This window comes from Podarcis tiliguerta, assembly GCF_965153285.1.
Source record: "Podarcis tiliguerta genome assembly, chromosome: 14".
Taxonomy (NCBI): Eukaryota; Metazoa; Chordata; class Lepidosauria; order Squamata; family Lacertidae; genus Podarcis; species Podarcis tiliguerta.
The window spans coordinates 14,609,073-14,636,960 of NC_139547.1; the positions used below are offsets into that span (position 1 = coordinate 14,609,073).

Here is a 27,888-nt window from a genome sequence, read left to right on the forward strand (position 1 = left end):
CTGCAAGGCTAGTTTGGAGCCCAGCTGGAGTTCATCAGGGGGAGGGCTGGTGAAACTCCTCCGCGCTTTCTTCTTAGGCTTCTCTTTATTTATCTATTTATATGTCCATCTATCTAGGTGTGTTATGCCTTTGCCTGCATTCGTATAGTAGCTCCTCGCTGTGGGAGTGAGGCCCACAGTGGGGCTTTACTTTACATGACAGGGTGAGAGCTTTCCTTGAGCTGTGTGTCAGTTCAGTCCGACCGTATGCATGCTTACTCACGAGTAAGGCCCACAATGGGATTTAGGCCCGGTGAGTATGTAATAAGATTGCAGCCTAGCTGCCTAGTAAAAGAGTGTTGAGAGTGGCTAGGGAAACTCAGCCAGGTGGGCGGGGTATAAAGGATTTATTTATTTATTTAGGTGTGTGTTTTTAACTATAAAGGTGCAGGGTTTTGTTTTAGGATAGTGTCTACTATGCTTAAACGCTTGCCTTTTATACTTGAGCTTAGCACTACATTTTTAGGTCAGGGCTTTGCTTGCTTATCTGTGTATGTATGTTTTCAGTTTTCATGCATATATCTGCGAAACTTATTTTATATTCTTTATTGAAAAAATCACAAGTAGATCACAAGGGCGCAGAGTAAGAGAAGACACACACAAAAAGAATAAAAAAATTAGTAGAAAAGAGAACAGAACAAAAGAAAGAACTTGTATACATGATCCCCCAAATATGTTATTGTAGTTAACCGGAACTTAACCTAATGCCGTATTTATAAAATATCTCTGTGAAACTTGGGGGAGGTTGACTTTTACCCCTTTCTCAGTTTCTTCCACGAATAGGCGTTTTTCCTTCATGCCAGTTGTTGTGTATATATAAAATTACAAAAATTGATTAAATGATCGAAGCTCATATATCATATTTTTTCGTCTATAAGACGCCCCCATGTATAAGACGCCTCCTATTTTGGGGGGACTCAGATTTAAGAAAATGGGGGGAGATGGCCCAGAGTATAAGACACCCACTAATTTTTGAAATTATTTTTTAGGAAAAAAACCTAGTCTTATACATGGAAAAATACAGTAATTAGTTGCTCAACTCACAGCACAAACCTAACCATGCCTCCTTGGAAGTAAGTCCTACTGAAGCAACAAGGCTGCAATCCTGTACCTAGTTTCCTGGGAGTAATTCCCATTGAACTCAGTGGGCTTACTTTATTCAAGTGATTAATCTAGTTTTAACGTTTTATATGTTCATGTCCAATACCATTGGACAAGTTATTGCAGCCATAGTGGTATCTGGTGTTATTTTAACTATTAAATGTGGTGTTGGCAAATGGGTCATTCATTTCTAATGGTCATTAGAGTCATAATTTTTTTCCAGTTTTCACATGGGATGATAAAATGTCACTAAGCATTGTATTCCTACAGAATAATTTACAGTGGTACCTCTGGTTGTGCACGGGATCCGTTCAGGAGCTCCGGTCGGATCCCAAGGAATTCGCAACTGGAGGTGCCTGTTCTGCGCATGTGCACGGCACGGTAGAACGCTTCTGCGCATGCGTTTGGGGGACGAAACCTGGAAAAATACTTCTGGGTTTGCCGCATGCGTAACCCAAAAGATACACAACCAGAAGTGTGTGTATCCAGAGTTACCACTGTACTACTATTCTCCTCCTCCTATTGCATTTGTTTGTCTTCAGAAATTTGTTTAGTCGTTTAGTCATGTCCGACTCTTCGTGACCCCATGGACCAGAGCACACCAGGCACTCCTGTCTTCCACTGCCTCACGCAGTTTGTCTCCAGAAATATCTCTACCTAAATCAGGGTTCAGCAAACTTTTTCAGCAGGGGCTGGTCCACCTTCCCTCAGGCCTTGTGTGGGGCCGGACTATATTTTTTTGGGGGTGGGGGGATGAACGAATTCCTATGTCCCACAAATAACCCAGAGATGCATTTTAAATAAAAGGACACATTCTACTCATGTAAAAACACCAGGCAGGCCCAACAAATAACCCAGAGATGCATTTTAAATAAAAGGACACATTCTACTCATGTAAAAACACGCTGATTCCCGGACTGTCTGCTGGCCGGATTTAGAAGGTGCTTGGGCCTTAAATTTGCCTCCCCCTGACCTAAATGCTTCCTTAATGCTGGAGGAAAGTTTAACTGAAGTTCATGTGGACAAATACACTAATAATTTCAGAGATAAAATCTGAACAGTGGCAACCCTAATCCAAATGGTTGCTGGTTGTTCACCCAGGGCCATGGGGTCAAGACAAGAAACCCTATGTTTATAGGATTATAAACCCTATGTTTATAGACACACATCTTTTCAGGTTGTATTAAGATCAAGGATGGTATGGAATGATCTAGATCATTTATTTGAAATCACTCTCAGTAATGGGCTTGTTATTCAAAAGCAAAGTCACATACGTGATCATGCTTCGCATGAAAAACCAACAGCCTATCAATTTATATCATGTTTAGTGACAGTGACTAAATACTTCATTGGAAGTATACATGAACATACATAGCAATTATAAAGCGAGTCACCTCCTGTTGATCATGTCTCTCAATTAGAGGTTGCATTTTTGATCCTGTATAGATAATTCTGACACAGAGAGTGAGGATGCTACATGCTGACCTAGATATAACCACTAGTTGTTCTAGTCAACATTATTTCCAACACAGTTTTTTTAAAAAGGCTGATTTTACTACGTTCCTTTAGATGTTTCCACAAAAATGGATTATGGATACTTGTAAATAAGTAGACTGTTTTTCAGGTGGGAAATTGAGTCTAAAGAAGACAAGAATAGTCAAAACCATCTGTTGAAGCTGGAATTTGAACTCAGGATTCCATGCTTTTAACGCCAGAATGTTCCCTATTAGATTAATGGTTCACAACTAAATTTCCAAGACTTGGAAAACAAGTTAGAAAACATCATAGCTAGTAAAAGTGCTTTTCTTAGCTGCTGATTAAATGTTGGAACATACAAACCAAAACCCTCTATTTTTATTGTCACTTTGGGTAGAATCTATATATTACAAAATAAAGTCTGAAATATTAAATATCTATATTTTCTTTGCCTTGGGGACTAGTACAAGGCAGCCCAAAGCCCACTGGTTGTATTCTATTGGAGCACCAGTTTAACAATCCTAAATGTTTACAATTTGTAATACAGTATTTTAACATTCTTTTAGAAATTATTACATCTTGTGCCGTTGCACTTGTGCCCTCATGGGCTTCCCATAGACATCAGGTTGGTCAATGTGATAGGAGAATGTGGGACTAGATTTGGTCTGATCCAGGAGGGTTCTTATTTTCTAAGAGGCGTGGGGAGCAGCTCAGAGACCAGAGGCGGCAGAGGCTAGAAGAAAGAAGGCTGCTTAAGGCCACCTCTGGAATTAATGACAGGCAAAATTTGAACAAGGGCTTACTTTCTCACTTTGAGCAACACACTGCACCAGCTCTTTCAGAGTGTTGTATTTTTGGTTACAAACTTCAGCCCACTCCCGGGATGGGGGGCATAGTCAGTCCCTGAAGTTTCCTTCATCCTCTCTTTGTGACTGCTTCCCTTCTGTGAGCGAACAAGCAGAGAGAGAAGGAGGTATGAGAATAAGTAGCAATCTCTACACATCTTGTTCTCCCTCTCTGGGTTATTTGTGGGGCCTGCCTGGTGTTTTTACATGAGTAGAATGTGTCCTTTTATTTAAAATCCATTTCTGGGTTATTTGTGGGGCATAGGAATTCATTCATTCCCCCCCCCCAAAAAAAAATAGTCCGGCCCCCCACAAGGTTTAAGGGACAGTGGACCGGCCCCCCACTGAAAATGTTTGCTGACCCGTGTAAGCTATTGTGCTCAGTTCCTTCTTGCAGCCATCCCAGAAACATCTGGTTGGTCACTGTGGCATTGTGGAAAGTTGAAAGGGTGGCTAGATCCAGTTGTCTCTCACTGCTTAGAGTGCTGAGCCGGAAAAAGGAAGGGGAGGGCAAGACAGGACAGGATAGGCATCAGCAGGGGACCCTGACAAGGCACTGATCTCTTGACAGCTTCCCCAAGGTGCCAGGTGCTGATGCTGGTTTAGACTGAGAGCACGTTGTCTAAGAGCCTCCCCAAACCTGGCACTGAACACTTGTTAATGTGTAGAAAGCATTTCTAATGTGAATCTATACTATCTTCCCCCAACCTGGTGCCTCCACAATGTTTTGGACTACAGTTCTCATCAGCCCCAGTCAGTATGGCCATTAGTGAAGTATGGTAAGAATTGTGGTCCCAAACACTGGAAGGCACACCGTTGGGGAAGGCAGATCTACACCATGAAGTCAAAATGCCATACCAGAAGGAAGGAATGTTATTGCAGAAATACCCTTTACTATCTGCGATCATTTTCTCATGGCAGTTCATTGATTCAGTTCTATTGGCATAACTACAGCTGGAAAAAGCCGGTGTTCTAAATACGGCACATGGAGTGACTGCCTATTCAAGTATTGTGCAATTTAATTAACTTTGCTTGCAATGCTAAACACAATGAAAAAGTAGATATGGAACATAATATAGGTTTAAATCTCTGGGAAAACTTTGGAAGAGTGGTTTGAAGTTCACAGCATATTATTCTTTGAAGGCAAACTTATCTAAAAATGATTTACAGATAGCATCTAACTCCAAGTACACTTGCTAAAATGTGTAAGTCTGAGTCGGATAAGTGCTGGAGATAAAATGAGACTGAGGGTATGTTTTATCATATGTGGTGGACTTGTAAAAGGGTAAAAGAGTCCTGGGAAATAATTTATAATGAATTGTAAAAAATGTTTAAAAGTACCTTTCCCAAAAAGCCAAATTCCTTTTTGTTGGGGATAATTCAGATGGAAATTCCCAGGTGTCAAAAAAGATTATTTATGTATGCCACTACCACAGCCCGTGTTTTATTAGCCCAAAAATGGAAAATGAGCAAGGTCCCAACTAAAGAAGAATGGCAACTTAAACTGAAGGAATATGCGCAGCTTGCAGATTTAACGTATAGAATAAGAGAACAAGAAGAACACAGGTTTAAAGAAGATTGGAAAATGTTTATTGAATATATGGGTGAAAATTATGTACATTTAAAACCGCTGGCAGCATTAAGATAAATTCAACCGTGTAGATAAGCTTTGATGGATGTAATAATGGAATACTGAATGGTTTAGTTTATGTAAAATATGCAGGGATTTATGGTGTGTAAATTGAACCATGGAAAGAGAAGAAGGGAAGTCATTGATTGAAGGTTGTTTAAATGAATACTCTAAAATGTAAAATAGAAAAATTTAATAATATATATAAAGAAAAAGCTGGTGTTCTAAATACAGCACATGGAGTGACTGCCTATTCAAGTACTGTATTGTACAATTTAATTAACTTTGCTTGCATTGCTAAACACACTAGGGGTTTAGCCTCATTTGAAGACAGTAGGGGTTACTTCTTAAGAAACATGTAGGAGTGCTGTTATTGCAGACATATGTATGTATGTTACTTTTTGAGATGAGACATTCTCACGTCAATAGGATTGTGAGATGACCTTACTTGATTTGGATGCAAGTTCAAACTTAATAATTCGTTATGCTTGCAACACAACTGTGAAATTCACAGTGGTTGCATTTCCCTTCCTCACTAGGAAAACACTGCTGGTGATCAGAAGTTCAGAAGAAGGACCCAGTTGCCTTTTGAAGGTCTCTCTATTTTTAAAATAGTTTTACTGTTTTCACAGAACAAAGAACACAATGAAGGGGAAACACATAAGGAAAGAAATAACCCCCCCCCCCATACCTTAACACAGCCACCCCCCGGTCAGATCAGCCATTAAAGCAAGAACAAATAAAACCAACCTAGGGTGCTATTCCGCATGCAACCATGAGAGCTAGGTGGACAAAAATATTTTTTCCTTAGTGGCAACAGAATAAAGCCTGACCAAGTTGCACAAAGTGGGCCATGTCGATAACTTTCTAATAATTGTCAGTGTCAAGAAAAGAGAGAATAGTTGTTCCCATATCCACTAGTGCAGGAGTGGGGATCTTGTGGTCCTCCATGTTGCTGGACTACAGTTCCCATCATCCCTGATGGTTTAACTGTGCTACCTTAGGTTGATGGGAGTTGGAGTCCACAACATTTGAAGGATAATGGGTTCCCTATTTCTGCACAAATGAGAAAATAAACAATGAGTTTTAACTTAGAGGTAGATTTCTGTCAAACAGCGAAGCTGTAATTTGTGCCCACTTCCCTGGGAATAAACCTCACTGATCACAGTGAGATTTACCTTCAAGTAACCATGCACAGGGGGACATGGGTGGCGTTGTGGTTTAAACCACAGAGCCCAGGACTTGCCGATCAGAAGGTCGGCGGTTTGAATCCCCGCGACGGGGTGAGCTCCCGCTGCTCCTGCCAACCTAGCAGTTCAAAAGCACCTCAAAGTGCAAGTAGATAAATAGGTACCACTCCAGCGCTGCTCTGGTTCGCCAGAAACGGCTTAGTCGTGCTGGCCACATGACCAGGCTGTACGCCTGCTCCCTCGGCCAATAAAGTGAGATGAGCGCCGCAACCCCAGAGTCGGTCACGACTGGACCTAATGGTCAGGGGTCCTTTTACCTTTTAACCATGCACAGGATAGAGCTGCATGAACATTTTCTTAATTTAGCCAGACAACAAGCTGTCTGAGGCTCTTGCTTACTTGGGGACAACTTTCATTGAACTTAATGCACAGGATCAGTCTGCAATGAAGCCCCAGACTCGGGCACCTTCCTTGGAGATTTTCAAAGTCTAAACAGGTCTAGTACATTTTGTAGTGCTTCGAAACCTGTTTGACCAGAGCCCATGGCAGGATAAGGGGAAGTGACATATATACAACAGGCAACATATCACTGCAACGTTTCTGAAAACTATCACCTGCAAACGGAACAGGACAGTTTAAGCAGGGCTGCAAATTGATAATGCAACCAGACATAGTTAAGGGGGGGGGTTACAGTCCCTCCATCAGCTATGATGCTACAATAATTTTAATGTTTTGCCCCTTCATATCTTTTCCAGCATCTGCATTAAAGGAGTGTATCCAAAATATGGTTTTATACAGATCATATCAAGTGTGCTTAAAACCCTGCAATTTAAATGGAGAGTTATATGATTCATTAATAAATGCAAGAGGGTAAGATGCCATCATTAAGATAAACAGTGTGTAAAGGTTTCATAACTTTTGAAAGTAAACAACTAAATCCCTCTGCAATCCATCTTTCAGTTCTTTGTAACATAGTGTTATGAGTGGGTGTTGAAATCTGATCAAGCCTTCTAATCCCTAGATTCAGCAAGGGTTAAAATATAAGCCAGGCTACCTTCTTTCATTGAGGTGATCGCCTGGGTGAAAAGCTAATAAGAGAGCAAAGGAAAGGAGGCTCTGTGCCAGATAATGAAAGGGTGGGTCCCATCCTCCAGCTTTTTGATAATTAGAAGAACAACGATTGAGTTTGAGAGCAGAGTTTGCTGTGATGTGACCTAGAGGGGGAAAGCTGCAGGCTGAAAAGATAGAGAGTGAGCTATGGCTGTTTTCTGCTTGAATTCAAGGCTGCTGCTATGGGAGTTAATGCTGTGAACCCATCCATTATAGGCTCAGGTTGTGTATTTGTATAAATAAACCACATATCCTAAAGACACCACAGTCTCTGCTGTGCCTCATTTCCAATAGGGACCCCTGGAATCTCGCACTACTTTGAGATTGCAGTGGCTTGCAACAATATGTTTGTGCATGTTGTACTTCTGTTGAGAAACAACTTATTTAAAAACCCAGTCACTGCTCTCCTTCTGAGAAATGTGGGAGAACCCGTCTGCCCAGAGAATCCAGTGAAAAATGCCCACTACAAGCAGGACCTGAAACAACTGCCTTCTTTGTAATGGCCATCAGGATTGTAAATCTGGAATGCAGTTCAGCTTGTTAGGAATCCTACTCCAAATGGTGTTGACTGTCAAGTTATAGCCTGTGACATTTTTCTTAAGATATTTGCTTGATCGTATTTAAAATAAATGTATTGCTACAATGAAAATGGCCATTGTACAGTTCTCTTTTATGCTCCAGCAATACATGCCCACATAAAGGTCACTTCTTCTTTTTTTTGGTAAAGGCTGTTATTCAGGCTTTGCTAACAATGCAGTTCTTCAGAGCTAATCTGGGTAGTGCTTTCTGGTTCTGTTGTTATTATATGGCAGCAAAATGTCTGTCATTATGATGGGCAGATGGTGTGCACAGAGAAGGGCTTCAGTGGTGCTGTCAGGGCATAAATCCAGAGCCCCACTCGGCTGAAGGAGCAGGAGGGTCCCCCAAATGCAACAGGGATGTTTTGACACAGTTTGGACTAGGCAAAGTAATGCATATTTTCATCTGTTATTATTGACTGGATTTCCTGCTGTCCTTGACCACAAAAAGATCCCTGTGAAGGGTTACAACAGTATAAAAATACAACATTAAAGTCAGTTTTAAAAAAACCATCAGAAGAATAGAATGGATCCTAACAATATAAATCTCAGATGCCAAAGGCTAGGGTAAAGAGGTACCGTATTTTTTGCTCTATAAAATGCACCAGACCACAAGATGCACCTAGTTTTTGGAGGAGGAAAACAAGAAAAAAAATATTATGAGTCTCAGAAGCCAGAACAGCAAGAAGGATCGCTGCGCAGTGAAAGCAGCAATCCCTCTTCCTGTTCTGGCTTCTGGGATAGCTGCGCAGCCTGCATCTGCTCCATAAGACACACACACATTTCCCCTTACTTTTTAGAAGGGAAAAAGTGAGTCTTATAGAGCAAAAAATACGGTATCTATGTGTACGAAGTCATTAAGTCGAGAATCTAAAACTGCGTAACTGCACTGCTGGATGGCTTTCACATTGCAAGGACCCTTAGAGAGTGCTGTGGATCTGTTCATGGGCACACTGTACCCCCTTATTCAGGATCCTGCCCACACTCCTCTCCATGAATGGAACAGAAAGTGGTTTTTGTACTTGCTTCAATGTGTCCCAAAGTGGAGCACTTTACCTTTCTCCATAGGAAACTCTTCACTTATATGGGAGAAGTTAAGAGTGTGCACTGGAACTATGCCAGATATCAGCATCCAGCACCTTGCAGCAACTGTTGATGCCCCAGAAAATCAGCAGATCTCACCTGTACTGATGTATTCTAGTCCTCCTATATTAGGATTTCAGAACTGCTGTTTCAGTTTTCTACAAGGTCCTCAACATAGTATTGTTCCAGAGCACTCTGGGGAAATTTAAATGGTGATTCTAGTACAGCCTGGAGAAACTGGTCTGAAATAACCCATTTCTGGTCTGAAATAACCTGGAGAAACTGGTCTGAAATAACCCATTCACGTGCATACCATTAGAGTCTGTCTCTATGGTATAGTGTCAAAGCAGAATGGATTGGGTAATGTTCACATGTGACAAAGTCACCATTGTACTCAGATTACAAATGCAGCTGGCTGGTATGTTGGAAATAGAATGCTAGATAAGATTAACCTTTGGTCAGATCCAGCCAGACACTTCTTATGTACTGACGCCAACTGCACCACCTCCCATAAATAATTTCTTCACCACAATCTATTCCTGAAGAAAGCACCACCATGAACTGGCTACTCAACCACACTTTCTCAATTCTTAACAGAAGCAAGGGGAAAGAATACAGTCCTATCCCGCTGGACAAGAGAAGAAAGAGATATTGTCAAATCCATCACGCATCCTTATCAGCCTATTGCATGCGTGAAAATGAGAATGAAGGCTATGGTGGTACTCCAAAACATCTTCTCAAAGACCGTCCTGGGGCATAGAAAGGATTCACTGATTCTGTTGTGGCTGTGCAACAGTCTCCAGCAGCTATACAGATTGCGAGGGAGGAGAGTCTGACATAAAGGTTTGTGATGTATTCCCACTCATTTAAGGATCTCCTAGTACACATGGTACTCCCCTCCTCAGTTTATCCTCGAAACCAGCCTGCAAGATAGCTTAGGCAGGGAGATAGTGACTTGGCCAACCAAGGTCATTCTAACCACTGCTCTCACCAATGTAGCCGGAAGCGTGCTTGTGGTACCTGTTTAGCCTTTATAGTGCCAAACAGCGGGACATTTGTGGCGCTCCAAGACAGAAGCAAGACCGATGGCAGGGCAGGTTGTGGCCATGCAACTCTGTCTCTTTTCCAACACTCTGAATGCTGTGACCCACTGTTGCTCTCTGGACTAACTCTGAGAATCATTTCCTCTTCCAGCTGGGTGTCGAAGGAACACCTTCACCTCTATTGCCCTGTTTGCTTGTTATGTTTGGCGGACAATGTGTTCTTGGTAGTCAGCAAATTTGGTGAGGGTTGAAGCCTTTTCTATGGTGGCAAGATTTTATAGAACTCCTCTCTTCAGCTCAAGCAAGTGCTATCGTTGTTGACTCACTAAAACAAGGCTGGGGAACCTTTGACCCTCCAGATGTTGCCAAACTACAACTCCCACCAGCCCCAACAAGCATGGCATATAGCCAGGGACAATAGGAGCAATATTGGGAGCAACAAAGATTCCCCATACCTGTGCTAAAGTAAGTACCGTATTTTTCGCTCTATAAGACGCACCAGACCATAAGACGCACTTAGTTTTTGGAGAAGGAAAACAAGGGAAAAAATATTCTGAATCCCAGAAGCCAGAACAGCAAGAGGGATCGCTGCGCAGTGAAAGCAGCAATCCCTCTTGCTGTTCTGGCTTCTGGGATAGCTGCGCAGCCTGCATTCGCTCCATAAGACGCACACACATTTCCCCTTACTTTTTAGGAGGGAAAAAGTGAGTCTTATAGAGCAAAAAATACAGTACCTATGTTTGTAGACCTTTTCTCAACTTTTCCCAGCAGGCTGGCATGTTTCACCTCTGTCCTGTGTTACCAGCTTTATTATCATTTTTATCTGTATTGATTTAAAGGTGGATACCAGTATGTTAAACAATTGGCTGTGCATTGCTTCCAGACTGATGTGCTCAGGGTGGGATAGAAATGTTTTAATAAATAAAAATGTTTCCAGGTGAGTGTGCAAAACGTTCTTTTCCGAATAGAAACAAGTAGGTAAAACACTGGGCCTTATTAGCTCAGCAATTTGGTACTTGAGGAAATTGAAAATGGTGGTAGTGGCAAGCCCAATTCCATGGGCCTGGGGGGGGGGATAAAGGGAGGTCCAGGCCACACCTGGCCCCATCTTCACCATATGTTTAAAGCAGAACCGTCTTAAACAGTCTTGATTCCCCCACTTCAAGAATCCTGTGAACTGTGGTTTGTTCAGCGTGCTGAGAATTATTAAGAGACACTCGCATGTTGCCCATTCCTCTCACATAGGCACAGCTTTCAGAGTTCCCCAAGAAGGGAACCACTGTGAAAACTGTAGCTCTGTGGGAGAATGTAGGTCTCCTAATAGCTGCCACAACATTTTTTAAAAATTAATTTTTATTACTAAAATAATTCAGCATTAATACACACGTTACGAATATACAAACATACATTTCATACAATCCTTAAAAATATTCATACATACCCACACTCAATCCCACAGATACTTCTTTTTCCCACCACCATCCCTTACCCCTCACCCCACCCTTGTGTTGAACTTCCAATCTACTCAACTATAATTTATTTCCACTTCTATTACTTTCTTTCACACAATTTTAAACCAATTTTATGCTTCTTTTTCTGTCAAACATTCTTATCCATCTTATTTAGTATTTCAGTATTTATAACGGAGCTTGTTTATTCTAACAGGAGTTCTGATTTTTCCAATATAGTTTTGCAAGTATCCTTTAAACACCTTCCAGTCCTTGTCTATCTTCTCTTTTGACACCCTTCCAATTTCTTCCATTGTTTTGGATACATTGTAATACTCCAATAATTTGGCAAGCTACTCTGTTTTTGTCGGTATAATACCACTGTTCCAATTTTTTGCAATCAATAGCCTTGCGGCTACTGTTGCATATAAATATAATGTCTTCTTCCTTTAGACTTCCTGGTACTATTCCCAATAGAAAACCTTCTGATGTTTTCCTAAATGAATATCTGCCACAACATTAACAGATGATGCTTCCCAGGATTCTTTGGGTATAAGCTTTGACTATTTAACGTGGAAAGACACTGCTTTAATAGTATGGGGCAGATGGGCTCTGGTACCAGTGGTGGTGGGCCTTGTCCTTTGGCAAAGGATGCTATGAGCTAGCACCAGCCCTGCTTGTCTACTTTTGAGATCACAGTTGTGGGTCTAGGAAGGTTTATATTGGGAGGGGTGATGTGGTAGACCATCATGCACAGTGCAACATTTTTATGGAGGAGAAGTTTTAGAGACAACACTTTGCAGTCAGGCAAGGCAGAAAAGTCAGCTGTACTGCTACATAAGCAGGGCCTAACCCTTCAGTGGGGTTTGCCTTCCAGTTTCTGATCCCTGTTTGTTATCTCACTTCATCTACAACAACTTGGCCTCTATTACAGTGCTGCAATTCCTCTGCCAGAAGGTGTAGGAGGACTGCATAGATTCCTACTTGGCAGGGTCAGATTCCAGACAAGCCTCTGAATGCTGTTTAGTAGCTCACAGTAGCAGCTATGGAATGGGGATGAAGGCAGCGAAGGACAATGTGAAGATTAGAGTTGCAACCCTGAACACACTTAATAGCGAGCCAGTCCCATCAAGTTCCATGGGACTTACTTTGGCCTAAACAAACTGAGGAAATTGCACCACAGATAGGGCAGGATAGCAAACTGATGGCACAGAAGCTCAACCAAGTCACCAAGACAAATTTGCCTGGGTCCTGGCACCCTCGCCAGATTTTTAAGTATGTCATATTCATCCAGGGCAACGATATTATTGTTTATGGCATCATAGGGTTCTTTGGGAACAACTTAACATACATAAATTGTCCATGGACTGTCTTGGTGTTCATGTATGCATCATCAAGCTTATTATATACTACATGGTAAAATAGGCCAACACATGCTTTTTAAAAAGCTTCAAAGCCAAAACGTATTGCAGCTTTTTGCCTACCGAATACTGCTTTATATGAAAGCCCAGCTACATCAGTGCTATGTTGCTAACCAAGGGACATCATAAAGCATGCTGCTCCTCTGGAGCCAATCCATTTGTTGGGTGTTATATTGGAGTGGATGAAGTGAAAAGAATGAGAAGTCCCTTACCTTCTGAATTTTATTTCTCCCTCTCTCTTTTTAACCCCTATTCTACAGTGGTGCCTCGCAAGACGAAAAAAATCCGTTCCGTGAGTCTCTTCGTCTAGTGGTTTTTTCGTCTTGCGAAGCAAGCCCATTAGCGGGTTAGCGGACTAGCGCTATTAGCGGCTATTAAAGGCTTAAGGGATTAGCGGATTAGCTGCTAAAAGGCTATTAGCAGCTTAGTGCCTTAGAAAAAGGGGGTGGGGAGCGAAACCCCCCCCTCAGGAATTGCAAGACATTTTCGTCTTGCAAAGCCAGCCCATAGAGAAATTCGTCCTGCGAAGCACCTCCAAAACGGAAAACCCTTTCGTCTAGCGGGTTTTCCGTCTTGCGAGGCATTCGTCTTGCGGGGCACCACTGTATCTATCTATCTATCGATCTATCGATCTATCGATCTATCTATCTATCTATCTAACTAACTATCTATCTATTTCTCTCTCCCCTCCCCTCCCCTCCTTTGTTTACATTGGATTTAGAACCAAGTCTTAGTTAGTTTAGGCAAAAAACAATATTTGATATTAAATTTTGTATTTTTCTCTGTAAGCCCTAATAAAATGTATTCAAAACACAGCCAATCCATTTGTCACACTCCAGAAAAATGTTCAATTTTGCCCTTCAATGAGAGCACATCTTTGGGAATTATAGTAAAAGCCACAAAACGTACTGTCTGTAGCTAGAGCTGTTCAGCTGCCACAACTCTACTGGAGTTGGGGAGTGGGGAGAAACCAATAGACCTAATTTGGTTATGTCAATTACTTTCAATAGGTCTACTCAGAGTAACTTAGTGGAATACCACCTTGCGGTGGAAAATGTAAAATTTGTAGAGTTTTGCAAATTATGAACATTGGTTGCACAATTTATAAAATGGCACATAATTTGGACTGCACTGGAGCTGAATTATTATCCTGTAATCTACCATGAACCCTGGCTATAGAATGAGTAGGACACCTGCCACACTCTCTCTATACATACATACATACATACATACATACGAGACTATAGTTCCCATCATGGATGCCATGGTGACAAAGGCTGATACAGGAGATATCAGCATCTTAGGGAGCTGCTTTATACAAGATTAGACCATTATTCCATCTAACTTGGCATTAGCAATACATCTCCACAATTTTCAGATGCGTCTTTCTCAGACCTTTAGAGAGATGAACTTGGGACCTTTTACATGCTAGATATTGTTTCAAAGGACGTTGGTGTTCCTTATTTTTTGTATAGAAAGCTCCTTGCTATCAGCTATGAAAGAAAGCTAACCATCTGATTTCAGACATCTATTTTGGCTCCTACCTTAAAATGACAAGCCATTTCCCAGATTTGCGTAATGTTTAATGGAAGGAGGTGGGGAATCCATTTGGATACACAGTACATAATTCAGCCCTGGACAATAAAATTTTCATTGTTTAAATCTCGAGTAAAAAACAAACAACCAACCTCACAGTTACCTATGTGGGCTTTTTTTTAAAGAGTGGGGAGGAGACACATTGCAATTGTGTTCCAGGTACCGTTGTCTGAAACCTGTCCTGTGCTGCATAGCACACAAGGGATTGTTAAGGCATCTTCTAGAATGTACTTTCAGTTCATGTGGAACAACAATACCTCTTGAGAGCTTGATGTGCACTAGAACATATTTCAGAATGCTCTGCAACATGCAGGATTTCCATGGCAGAAGTTTGAAAGCTATTGGCCTAGGGATTGAATGCACTACTATATAGTGTGCTATACAAGCAGTAAGAAATCATTTGGTCCTGCTCACATACTCGATAGCACGTGAAGGCACCAGTGAGCTTCTAGCCAGCATCATGCGGAGGCAACACTCAAACGCAACAGTGCCTCTACATGGCAGATGTACACATGGCCACTGCAAGACTGTGGTGGCTCAAAAAACCAAACCAACAAGGGACATCATTGCAAAAAAATCTTGGTAAGCATATCACCTGTAGAGCTCCTCCTCTCAGAGACACCGGGTTATAAAACAGTACTTTGCTTGATCCAACATGTTCTCAAAAGGGATGCCATGTGAGGGTGGAAGGGAAAGTTCACAAGACATCTAAAATATATGAACCAGGATTATTCCTTTCACCAGTGCTGCTAGTACAAAGGTAAGACAAGGATACAGAATGGGAAGCAGCTGCAGGACATGGAAGAGGAAGAGAATCGTGGGCAGGCAGGGCAAAAACTATGAAAAGAACAAAAAGCCGACCAACACTCATTTTCAAAGTTTTACTTCTGTTAACCATATTCTATCAGATTCCATATGGAAACCTAACAGTCTCAGCTGCAATAATGCTTTGAAATACCCTCTACTGCTTCCTATTGGCAGACTGTGAAAGAACTGTCTGTAGTTCACCTGCCACTTCAGAAATCCTCATATGAAAAGACCAATTCTGACTCCATAGCATCAGGTATGACTCCTGAATGCTGGTCTTCAGTTTCTACAGTTTTTATTTATAGTTTCTCCCCCTTTTCTTTTAAAAAGAGTAAAACCACAAACTTCCATTTGGCACCACTCGTCTGAGCAATCCCATCAACCACAGCCCATGTTTATCTAAATCCAAGATTTAAAAATCCAGTTCTGCGATGTGCCAAAACAACAGTGGCCAGGACACTCTTAAGAAAGGGTTGTACATTAGCAAACAGTTAAATTGGTAATGCTTGATCAGTAGCGTTTGCATATAAATACCAAAGAGTAATACTTAAACACACGTGCAAAATTTAAGTTAATAGGTACAGCCTGCTAAACTGTTGCACAATTAGCTAATCACATTAGATAATTAAGTGCATCCCACAGGTTTGCAACCCAATGTGGACATTTCCCACCTCCCTTTCAGTCTCAGAGCTAATATGGTTAAGATTACATCTGCACTTGTATTTTCATTAACTAAATTTAGTTCAGCCAGTCTACAAACCCATTCTAACTCCAGCTGCAAAATGTGGTTTGACACTAACTATGGTTAGCAAGAACATTCTTCTTTGAAACTGAAAGGGAAGATCCCAGTGGACTGCTCTTGACTGACTAGCCACAGAGCAGGCAGTAATAGGCTTCCACTAAGAAAACGTGGCATGTGTGGAAGTTTCACATAAGCCCCTTTGACAGATTGCAGTTGTTTAGCAGCACAGCTTCGTAGATGGTGCCCCTGACCTTCAGAGTGCTTTCAAAATGCAGGCAGAAGGCAACAACACTCTCCCTGAATCTCTTAAACACAAGCCCGCCACATAAGGAAAAACACATCAAGAAACAAAAACTCTACAATTTCTGAACTGCACTGTTTATTTTTGCTGCTTGAAACCTAAGTGACAGTATGCCACCATAATTACAGGGTTTCTTCTAAACCTTTACTACACTGCAGGTACAGAAATATACGGACACATTTTTGGAGAATTGACATTTTGCAAAATGCAGCAAACGTTTTGATTTATACATGAGAAAAAGGAAGTGTTCAAAAGGGTATGCATTTCAAGTTATTGCAGGTTATTTTTTTGTGAGATTTCTTTTTTCTGCAGGTAAAATATGTTTAAATTTAAACCAACAGGAACGTGTCAGTGTATTTAAAATCATGACAAACAAAACCTTCGCTCTGGTCATTAGTTGCCCCTTGACAAATTATTAGGGTGTTGCATGGTGAGGGCAAGATGTCAACACAGCATAAATCCCGTGGCATTTGGTTTTCTTCTGGAGATTAAAGCTGTTTTTCTTGGGATAAATGCAGCAGCAAAACACAAACCAGCTGATCAAAAAAGCACTTCTGCCATTAACTCCAATAATTTCAGGGCACACCAACCGACAGTAGTTTTGCCATTCCCAGTTTTTAAGGTTTACATCACTGCGCTGTTGCCTTAAGTACATTTTGTAATTGCCTGTTGTTGGTTAAGCCAGCTTGCTGACTACGGCCTGATTGAGAGAATTTAGTTGGTTGGTCCATTTATCTAACGCAGTATACCGTGCTCCACCCCTCTTCTGATGATCCAGCTCAAGGAGTTGATTGACTTGATCAATTCGGCCATGAATAGTGCTAAAGCAAGAGACAAAACAAGAAAGTGTTAAAGTGCGTCCTACAACATAGGTAAAACAGGTTGGTGCAAAGTTATGAATGTTCCAGACAACACAAGATGATGCGAATTATGAGTGTTTCCACTCATGGCCAGGAGGTCAAGAGCACAACAAGGGGCTTATAGCGTCCTTCCCCTCCCTCCTGACTTCTCCAGTTCCCTCGACTCCTCTTTCTGTAGAGGAATTATATTAATGCTACAAACTAAAGTTTGCAAACTAACTATGGTTAATAGTCCCTGGTTCAGATTAACTCTGGTGAGGGTCAAAAAGGGAAGGGTGGAGTTAACAAGGCATGTGCAAGTCCATGGGACACGACTAATTTACTGAATATGAGTAGGATATTTTTATGATTTATTTCATAAAATTTATACACGGCTTGCTTATTATTATTTTTTTAAAAAACAAAAACCTCAGCTGTTTCCAAAAACATAAAAAGAAAAAATTACAACAGTACTTTAAAACATGCAAAAGTTAAACAGATTATAATTACCTCAACTTCCTAAGCATCTGAATAGGCTTGTCTAAATAAAAATGTTTTTAAAGGTAAACATTGCGGACGACTCTGAGGTTGTGGTGCTCATCTCACTTTATAGGCCGAGGGAGCCGGCGTTTGTCCGCAGACAGCTTCCGGGTCATGTGGCCAGCATGACTAAGCCACTTCTGGTGAACCAGAGCAGTGTATGGAAACACCGTTTACCTTCCCACCGGAGCAGTACCTATTTATCTACTTGCACTTGACATGCTTTCAGACATCTAGCTGGGCAGCAGCTGGGACCGAACAACGGGAGCTCACCCCATTGCGGGGATTCGAATCACCGACCTTCTGATCAGCAAGCCCTAGGCTCTGTGGTTTAGACCACAGCACCACCCGCCTCCCTAAAAATGTTTTTAGCAGGCAGGGGGAGGTAAGGATCTGGCCCAATCCAGTTCCCACCCCTGCTATAAATAAAATTTTAAAAAACATTCAGTACTCAAAAAGGAAGGGGAAAAAATACTCACTTATCCAGTATACACTGCACAAGCAAGCTCTCCACATCAGCTACATCTATGTTTAACTCCTAAGGGAGAAAAGAGGTATTAAATATCAACGTAGGAAAGCTACGTAGGAAAGTTAAACATATAACGTCAATACCAGCATGATCACTGGGAAAGGAAGGATTAGCAGATGAAAGCCTTTAGTCAGCATTGCGGGTTGTTGCTGGCAGTACACTTATAGCTCAATACTATAAACCAGTCTTCCCAACTTTGTGACCTCAAGAAGTTTGGACTATTGTAACTTTTGAATAAATGTTTTTTTAAAGAATTTTTTTTAAAAAGATGCTTGGACTATAATTCCAGCACCTTGACATCTGGCCGTGCTATCTGGGGTTTAAATCCAGCAACATTTGGAGCACACCAGGTTGAGGAAAGATGCAAGTTGCAGTGGGTATATATGACGGTCAAGGAAAGGGTAGGAAAGTTTTAACACAAACAGCAGAATCAGTTATAGTTATCTTGACTTGACTAGCAATAGTAAAACCTATGTACCTATGTACATAGGGACAGGGGCCGGGTTCAGATGTAATGCAAAATCATGTTTTGTTTTTTGGCTATACATTTTAAAATGTATCTAAGCCAAAGAGTTTGAAGCTGAACTGCAAGCCATGGTTTTCACAAACTAGTGACACCAATTATGACCAAGCGGCTGCTACACCATGGAGCCTGGAGTGAAACCAATGAAGCTGAATTCTGAGCAGCAAGAAGGAAGGAAAGCCACTCTACAGAGTTACACCTTGGTTCTCAAACGCCTTGGTACTCATACTTTTTGGCTCCCGAACACTGAAAACCCAGAAGTGTTCCGGTTTTCAAACATTTTTCAGAAGCCTAATATCCACACGGCTTCCACTTGAATGCAGGAAGCTCCTGCAGCCAATCGGAAGCCGTGCCTTGGTTTTTGAACGTTTTGGATGTCGAACGGACTTCCGGAACGGATTACGTTTGAGAACGAAGGTAGAACTGTACCGTTGTTTTTATTGTTGCACATCTGGAATTTCCAATAATGGCATGGACTTTTAACTAGCTAGCATAAACCATGGCTTTGCATTTTAAAAAAAGCCAATGAAAACTGAATTGTGTAATAAATTGTGCAAATAACCATATCTGCCTAATTAATTTTGATTTTGCCAGCTCAGCTGAAGAACAAATAGCTGTGCAGGCCTCTGTACCCACTGCAATTCCACTTCAGCCTCCTGTCTGGCTTTTGAGAAGTTAGAAGGCACTGACCACAGCTTTTCAAACTTATCTTTCACAGATGTAGCTTCACAGGTTTGTGAGGAAGAGGAATGTGCATCCAACAGTAGTGTTGATCTCAAATTTGCTTCTCTCCCCCTCCATTTAGGAGTAGCAAATACAGAAAATAATTTGAGTTGGCAGTAGTCGACTGTTATTCACCAGACCCTCCCACTTTGATTTCTGTTCCTTTGAAAACTCTAGTTTGCTCCTGCTGCAAGTAACAACCATAATATCGGCAGGCAAGCATTTCACTCCAGAATGCCCTATTGAAACAAGTGCACATCATGATGTAGCATCATGCACCGCTGGGTGAAAGAGGGCAGTTGCTAGAGGTGGGAACTGTTAGAAAATCTGCTGCCATTGACATTTGTAGCAGTGGCAAGCCAAGAAAGAACAAACTTTGTGTGTGTCGCATCACTAGTTGCAAGCCCTGCCGCCACAAATTAACAGAATTTTCTTCCCACAGAAAACTGCAATCGGTTTTTGAGCCGCTCCTTTTGCTGACCCCCGCCCATAACATTTGAGCCCCAAAATCATCTCATCGTAACCCAGTATCACAGCCTAAACTTATGCTGTGCGCCTCTGGGATTTACAGCATCTCTCACAACCCTGGCATCTGGAAGGGAAACAGCAAACAACAAGGTGGCCAGCTGTTAAAACCCCCAAGAGAAAAAAATATCAAGATGCAGGTTTTGTAAGCAGTTTTAAGTGTAATCCTCTGGAGACAGTGTGTTCAAATACCTTAGAAATAAAAGGAATATGTATTCTTGTGTAAGGCTTAATTAATTTTATAAGCACTTGTGTTCGGATGTTTCGCAAAAGTTCTGGAAAAGAACAAAAGCAAAGTAATTACAGTATGAATACAATGAAAGCACTTTAGATAAAAGCAAATGCATAGGTCTAATTTTATATCTAGCGATCACTACACTTTTACAGATGCATTAGAATGTATATCAAACCCTAAGAATGTTCTCTCAAATGACGTTTCCAGCTGGGAATTCGTGTGAAATTTAAATCAAACTAACGAATTATTCAACTGTATTTAAATGCTCCTAAGGCTTTCCCCCCTAACTCAAATGGTAGCTCAGTTTGGAAACAAACTGGGCATCAACCTGTAGAAACTGAAAGTTTCCCAAGTAAATGTCACCAGGTTCAATTCCTGGCATCTTTAGTTCACAGCTACTGAGCTGAAAAGGATAATGATTGTTAGTATAGTTCATTAGAGGCTAGGGCTCCAATAGCAGAGGAATATAACACAAAGGTTGCCCTATACCTTCGGCTGCCCTATGACATATTGGATCAGAGGCGAGGAGGTTAGTCACACTTTATTTCCTCCCTGGGCCACCCCTTCCACTCATCCTTGAAAGCAGCCTTTCTCAAGCTTGGGTCCCCAGATGCTGTTGAACTACAACTCCCATCATTCCTGACCACTGCTGCTGCTAGCTAGGGATGATGGGAGTTGTAGTCCAACAACATCTGGGGACTCAAGGTTGAGAAAGGCTACTCTTAAAGCTTCAGTGATGAGTTATGTATTCTTCCTCTGCTCCATTCCAGCCAAGACTGCCCCCCTGCTCCAATCTTGTTTGTCTTGGCAACTGGGCAGATGTCTCCTGGATTTCCCAAGTTGGTGGTAAGGATCAGTGTATGTCCTGGTTTCCCTGGCAACCAGGTCCAATACACTCTAGCCCACCAGTGAATCTCGCAGATAATCAGGGAGACTCTTTCTGCTGTACCATCGTGAAGCTGCAATGTATGGTTCCTTCTCCCAACCCCAACACAGGTAAGCTACTTAGCGGCCAGTACAAATTGTTAATACTTAAAATCTACTTTTTTCTTCTTCCAGTCAAACTCCTGCCAATTTTTGTTTTGCAAAATCATTTTATTCAGCCTTATCTAGCACAAATTATTATTTCGGTTACACTTTTATCATGCTTTTGCTACAAAAGAAGGCATTTTTTTTTTATACACTGTGGACATGGATGAGGAGCTCGGGCTGGCTAAAATCGCAAGACTTCTTCACAGCTATACCTTCAATGTGTTCCCTTATGAAGGGATCGTCCATGATGTTACTGTGATTTGTCTTCAGAATCTTCTCAAATTCAGTGATGTCGTTATTCTGATAGGCACTTCAAATGAGAAAGAGAGCATGTGCACTGCATTACAATTTAGTCAATTAGGAAAGAAAACAGATAACAGAATTTGATTGCTATGATCCAAACAGAGGCGAAAACAATATCTATAGTGAGCTTTACTCCCCAGTTTCTGAGGATCAACAGAAACTGAAGGTGAGTATTAAAATTGCTAAGTATGACTGAGGGCTTGGGCAAAGTGAGTGTACTTCTCTTTCAGCAGCAGACCTCCATACCACTACAATAGAAACTACTTTTGGAAGTCCCCTGTTTCAAGAATGGCTTGCCGTGTGGTATTAGGGGAGGATAGGGATTTGACAAACACACATTTTTTTATTCTTTCATAGGGCCTGGGGTTAGCTAAATGATTCTGTGGCTCCTGGCCTGTATGCAGAGAATAAGGATTTTAATATTCAGTGCAATCTCATTTACACCTGAGATTTGGTAAACTTTCTTCTGTTAAGGGTAATTTTGACACCAACTTTTGAGTTTGTTTCTACAGCTCACTAGATTATTTAGATTAAAATTTGCTTCTAGCTTTGCCCCTTAAGGGAAACTAGCTCTTACCTTACTAAATTTGTCATTGCTAGAATCTCTGGATCATTTTTGTATGGTTTTGCCTGAACAGGACAGAAACAACAATAAGCATATTTAGATACCAACTAAAAGGTTTATGCTAATTGCCTTCATACAAGCAGTAAGAAACTGACAACTGTACCTCCTGAGAGTCAAATGGGTTTATTCCAGACTTCATCAGCATGTTTGCTAGGACCAAATATTTTAAGCAAGTGGTTCTTCTTGGACTCCCTGATTCATCATAATTCTTGAATGCTTCAAAGAAATCAGTATGTGCCTTTTCAAATTCACCTTCTCTTAGGTGCATTTTACCACCACATTCTGAAAGAAAAACAAGCAGAGATCAATATTGTTGTCTTACAATCACCAGACATATTCCATCTAGCATGCTATGTTTTTTCAATATGGATAATAATAATAATAATAATAATAATAATAATAATATCTTTATTGTCATTGCCCCCCTTCGGGGACAACAAAATTACTTGACTGCTCCATAAAAACACTAATTAAACAATATAGTACAATACAGCAAGGGAGATTAGATGACTTTCAAAGTCCGGGCTTCCCATTCAGGGCCGAGATCACTCTGGAGAAGCTGCTGTTCTTAAGACGGCTCGTTCTTGTCTTCATCGTCCTGTATCTCCGTCCCGACGGCAAGAGCTCGAAGAGACAGTGACCAGGATGCGATGGATCTTTTACCATGTCCAGTGCCTTCCTATGGCACCTTGTGGCATAAATCTGCTCTAAGGTGGAGAGTGGGCAGCCAACAATGCTCTCTGCTGCCTTAACAACCCTGCACAACCCCATCCTGTCCTGGGTAGTACAGCTTCCGTACCACACCAGCAGGACTTCTAGAAATGACCTTTTATTTTCTAATTCTGACAAAGGTCAAACACACCAAATAACAGAACTTCATTTGTGATCTTCCAGATTGTACAACCTACTCCAAGCACGCATTCTAAGGAGGAGTAAAGAAGGACACTGCCACCCTGGGGCAAAGATTCAACTGTTACATTAAAAAAAAACCCCTACTATAAATACACTTGTTCAGATGGAATTATTCCAAATAGAAAACTTCAAATCACGGAAACATTATGTTGTGGAATATGCCTTGAGCAAACAATATGCTAGGATTTGCATCTACACACAAGGAAGTGATGCATTCCTGCAAAAACATTATTTCCTGCATCATGTACAATCCAATAAAATCCTTTGTAATAAAAGCAGACAAAAGATGCTCAGATTTTAACTACCTGACTTTATGCCATAGGAAAATACAGGATAAATGCAGTGAACTAACTAGACAAATGCTATGTGATCTGATAAGGAAATGTAAACAGAACTTGCCTCTGATGACCCCCATGATCAGTGGATGGGGGATGGCAGACTTGATGTGCAATGACTGTTCATATAGTGCTTTAAGTTTTTTATTATTTTTCTGTGCTGTATACATTTGAATTTCCAAAGCATATATTTCCAATAGCTGGGTACCCTTCTTAAGGTCGTCTTCTCCATCATCGGTCTAACAAAAAGGAAGAAAGATGTGCACTGTAAATTGGGAAAGAAATTACGACTCTCTTCTCCATAAAAATCTTAACCTGCACTCTTAAATATAATCAGAACTTAAAGCATAATATTATTTCACATTCCATATAAGCTTTCCTGGGACAGAAAACTGAAGTAGTGTCTTGCATGGTTTAAGAAAATCAACACACCTTAAAAAAACAACCCTAATCTTACTAAAAGGACAGAAAAAATAGTCACCATTTGTTACTGATCACATTAGTTGAATGTAGATGCACAAAGCAAAAAAACAGCACAATATGTAGCCTGTTACTGTTTTGCCAAACCATAACAATTACAAAACTAATTTCTATTTCAGTGTGAAAGCTGATAGAGTGACTCAGGCTATTTAGGACTTCTTTCATAACTAGTACCTTTGATGAGCGCCAAAAACACACTGGCAAACCAATGCAAATGAACAACTTATCAGAGTCCTGACATCGCCAGCAACAGAATTCGGAACTTGTAAATGCTTCTGGATCATCTTCAAGGGCACTGCATACAGTGCATCTGAAAAACTAACTTGGTACACATCTTTGTAGCACATTCTTCTTCTATGCAACACTCACCAGAGACAGAAAGGGGATGATGCCTTGTATTGGGTACGGCCTTTATAGGACTTTAGATTTGTAGTGCTGAATATAGGACCTTAGTAGTGATACAATCACTGTGAAACATTTCTCCAGAGGTGCTTGCCAAACCACCTCATTATCAAGTTTTGGGTGTTTTATTCAGTATTGAAAAGCTGCCTTTTAGGGTTGTCCCAAAGCAACTCAAAACATAATAAAACACATTATAAAAAATAAAATCCCCCCTATAATAAGTACATTTTGAAAACAGGTAAGAAAATAGATTGTAACATACCTGGCATGACTGATGGAGCTGGCGCAAAATCTTCTGTAGTTTCCCATACTCTTCTCGTTCTAAATATAATTTGCCAAGCTGTAAACAACAAGTTGCTTTTTAAAAACACACTGTGAGTTCTAAACACACGCTTTAAAAAAATTACTTTCAAACAAAATCCCCATTGCCCATTATACCTTTGTGTTTGTCTTAAACCACAATCTATCATTCTTAGCATCTTTCAGAGCTTCAAGTGTTGTCTCATAAAATTCCTGAAGCAAATCCATCTGGCATAAAAAATCAGAATTCTATAATTGTAAACAGCAAATTTGTGTCCGTTAATAAAGTCAACATGAACATACGCAAAGAGCAAGATTAAACTACAGTATGTAATACATCAGATGAAGAAATCAACAACTTATACATTGTAACATCTATTTAAGGCATTCATACTTTTGTTATTGAGAAAAACTTAACAAAGAATAACTTCCAATATCTTTCCCAAGGAGTTCTGCTTAATAGTTAAGATGTGCCACCATTTCTTGGGCATAATTATGTACCCTCACCTGGGCTCTCAATTTCTCTGAAAGCTGTAGATTCTACTCCCCCTTTATGGGAATAAAGCTGCATCAACGTCCCCTCTCCCCATCTTTTGGCCCTCACTAAACTGAGTCAACTGTTCATGTTGGAACCTAATTGGCTGCTTTCTTTAGGCACCAGGGATGACAGAGCAGCCATGGTAGTGAAAGGAGGATAATGTAGAATCCAGGCATAGGCAAACTCCAGCGCTCCAGATGTTTGGGACTACAATTCCCATCATCCCTAGCTAACAGGACCAGTGATCAGGGATGATGGGAATTGTAGTCCCAAAAATCTGGAGGGCCAGAGTTTGCCTATGCCTGGTCAGTCGTTTGGATGGGAGATGTATTAGCATTCATAACTGCTCAAGCTATTCTCTAGCTGCAAAAGTAGAAATAGTGATTTCTCAAAAGGCTCTGGGTTTTTGCCAAGAGCTCTTGTGTCATGCTATTTGTCAGGGTAGCTCTTCCTGACCCAAGAAAACTCAGCCCATGAAAGCAAGTCACACAGAGCTCATGGCAGAACCAAAATACTTCTGCAATCCAACTTTTAGAAGCAAACCCAATCAGGCAGGGATTTGAAAACCTAGTACATGAGGATGCCAAATGTTTTAAAACTGAGATAGTGTTTTGAAACTGTCCTGTTGAAGTATAGCTGACAGAGCAACAACAATGAAGCTGGAAGGCTCAAGGATTTCATGGCCTTCTGCAGAACCCCTCCAAGATCATTCTTCAGCATTTTTTAAATAGCCTGCACGTTTCTGATGGGCGGAGAGAAGAGCACTGCATTGTTACATATTAGATTAGGGTGGGGTGTTTTTTTTTGCTGAGTTCTGTTAAGGAATCAATGAGTGCTGACAGGGCTCTGTTGAAATCCCCATATTTTCTCTCTCATCCTGAGCATAGTCTAAAACAGATACACCAATGTCAGTTCAGTACAGTTCATACAACATCCTGAGAAACACTAGGTGACATTAAATTGCACACAGGGGCTCAGTCCATGAAAATTCACAACAAAAACATTCTCTATGATTGAGAAGTGCAAATCTGCAGTTCTAAATTATAAATCTAACTCAGTGCTCTCCCTATCTATTTTACTGATAGCGAGAGAGAGACTAGCAAGAGGCAACAGCGCAATTATTCTCAAAGTTCATTTTTTAAAAAGGTGCAAAACCTAGAATTTGGAAGGAAGGATAATCTAACCTGCTTGGAGGTGGAGATATAATCAAGAATAGAATTGATGGATTTTTCGGAATAATTCCTTGTAACTGCACTCCGTATGTATGTCAATAGTTGTTTATATCTGTTCATCATTTCAGGAAAGTTAGTCTGCAAGGGAGAAAAAAACAACTAAGCATTTAGGACTAGAAGCAGAGTCTAACTGGTGGCATTCAAAAATAATCACACAAAAGTGTATATTTTTGGTACACTGCATGTGCAACTAGAGGTGTGCAATTTTAAAACCACAGAGTGTGCATACATTTGGAATGAGCACATTACTCACAGCTGGAAAAGTGGGAGTGATTTAGATATTTTAGAAGAAAATGACCTTACGTAATACAAATACTATATAGGAGGATTACCAATGAGGCATCTGCAGGTGCAACAGTACTCTTGAACTTCCCCTGATACCTGCAAATGTGGTGAGGGTAGCTACCCTTTTCCTCGAAAAGACATGAAGTTGGAGGAGGAATCTTGTAAAAGCAATACTCTTTGAATTCTATGTGCTTTCAAAACTTAGTACAGCAGCTAAACAGAAAGAGGAGTGACCAAGTGGGGAGGAAGGAAAGAGCAGCAATCTGAGAGGAGGAAAACAGAGTGACCGGGGGTAGACAGTGGGGTGCTACAAGTGTCAACAGAGAGAAAAAAGGCATATGCACACAGTAAAACTGCAATTTTTCATGGTCTCCCTCTCCCTGCATGAACATAATCAAATCACAGATGACATGTCTCCATTGAACAGAACTATGAAAATTACAGATCTGATGCTGTCCAGTGCTACCATATTGCAAAAACCTGGATCCAAGGTAGAGATCTTTCTGCATCCTCAACATTCTTTTACAAGGGATTCCCACAAAACCACCATCCAATCATAGGTCACCTGTGTGTTCTGTGATTTGTTAATGATTTTGTCGTCGTCGTCCTATGTAAAAATCTTGAAGACCTAGAAGGGTCCATGCCTTAGATCAATGTTTTTGCAGTGCTGAAAAGCACTGTGTGTGGGGGGGAGGGGACTCATATAGAACCAAGCAAATTAATTCTGCTGGACCCAACTTTTGCCAAGACCCCATGGAATGGAATTGTGTGTGTGTGTGTGTTTCTGTCTGTTGTGTGACCTGGTGGAGAGAAGCAACTAGAGCATGTGGTCCTTATGTCATTCCCTCAAAGTTCTAAATGTGACCACCACACTGTGAAAGTTTCAATCTAACGTTAAACTTTGGTGTAGCATTACGTGCACAAGCCTTGGGCTCATGCAGTCCCCACCAACTCACCTTCTATAGTTGTGAGAACAGCACAGGAGTTCATTTCCATTTACCACAATATGTTACATCTGAACACTAAACTGTGATTAATCTTAACCACAGATTATTGAAACAAGATAATCAGAAACCATTATTTATGAAGTTGGCTTTTTCAGCAAAACCATTCTTTAGCA

The 27,888-nt window shown here is 40.9% G+C and overlaps 1 protein-coding gene and 1 long non-coding RNA gene across 3 annotated transcripts in view; one reads left to right on the forward strand and one right to left on the reverse strand.

Annotated features, from left to right (window-relative positions):
* LOC310663886 lies at positions 1–20,067 on the forward strand. The gene is made up of 3 exons (XR_014504631.1): positions 1–292; positions 9,650–9,895; positions 20,007–20,067. It is a non-coding gene; the product is annotated as an uncharacterized lncRNA (long non-coding RNA).
* Positions 16,467–27,888, reverse strand: part of COPS2 (COP9 signalosome subunit 2) — a 19,657-nt gene continuing 8,235 nt past the window's right edge. Inside the window, exons 4-13 of one of the 2 annotated variants that reach the window (XM_083412162.1) lie at positions 26,436–26,561; positions 24,852–24,941; positions 24,676–24,753; positions 23,596–23,770; positions 22,388–22,566; positions 22,237–22,289; positions 21,569–21,666; positions 20,282–20,364; positions 18,269–18,327; positions 16,467–17,231 (exon numbers count right to left, since the gene is read on the reverse strand). In XM_083412162.1, the coding sequence (XP_083268288.1) occupies positions 17,087–17,231; positions 18,269–18,327; positions 20,282–20,364; positions 21,569–21,666; positions 22,237–22,289; positions 22,388–22,566; positions 23,596–23,770; positions 24,676–24,753; positions 24,852–24,941; positions 26,436–26,561 (1,086 nt within the window). In that variant the 3' untranslated portion in view covers positions 16,467–17,086. Of the gene's footprint in view, positions 17,232–18,268; positions 18,328–20,281; positions 20,365–21,568; positions 21,667–22,236; positions 22,290–22,387; positions 22,567–23,595; positions 23,771–24,675; positions 24,754–24,851; positions 24,963–26,435; positions 26,562–27,888 lie in introns of both variants that reach the window. The other variant, XM_083412161.1, reaches the window with a different exon arrangement.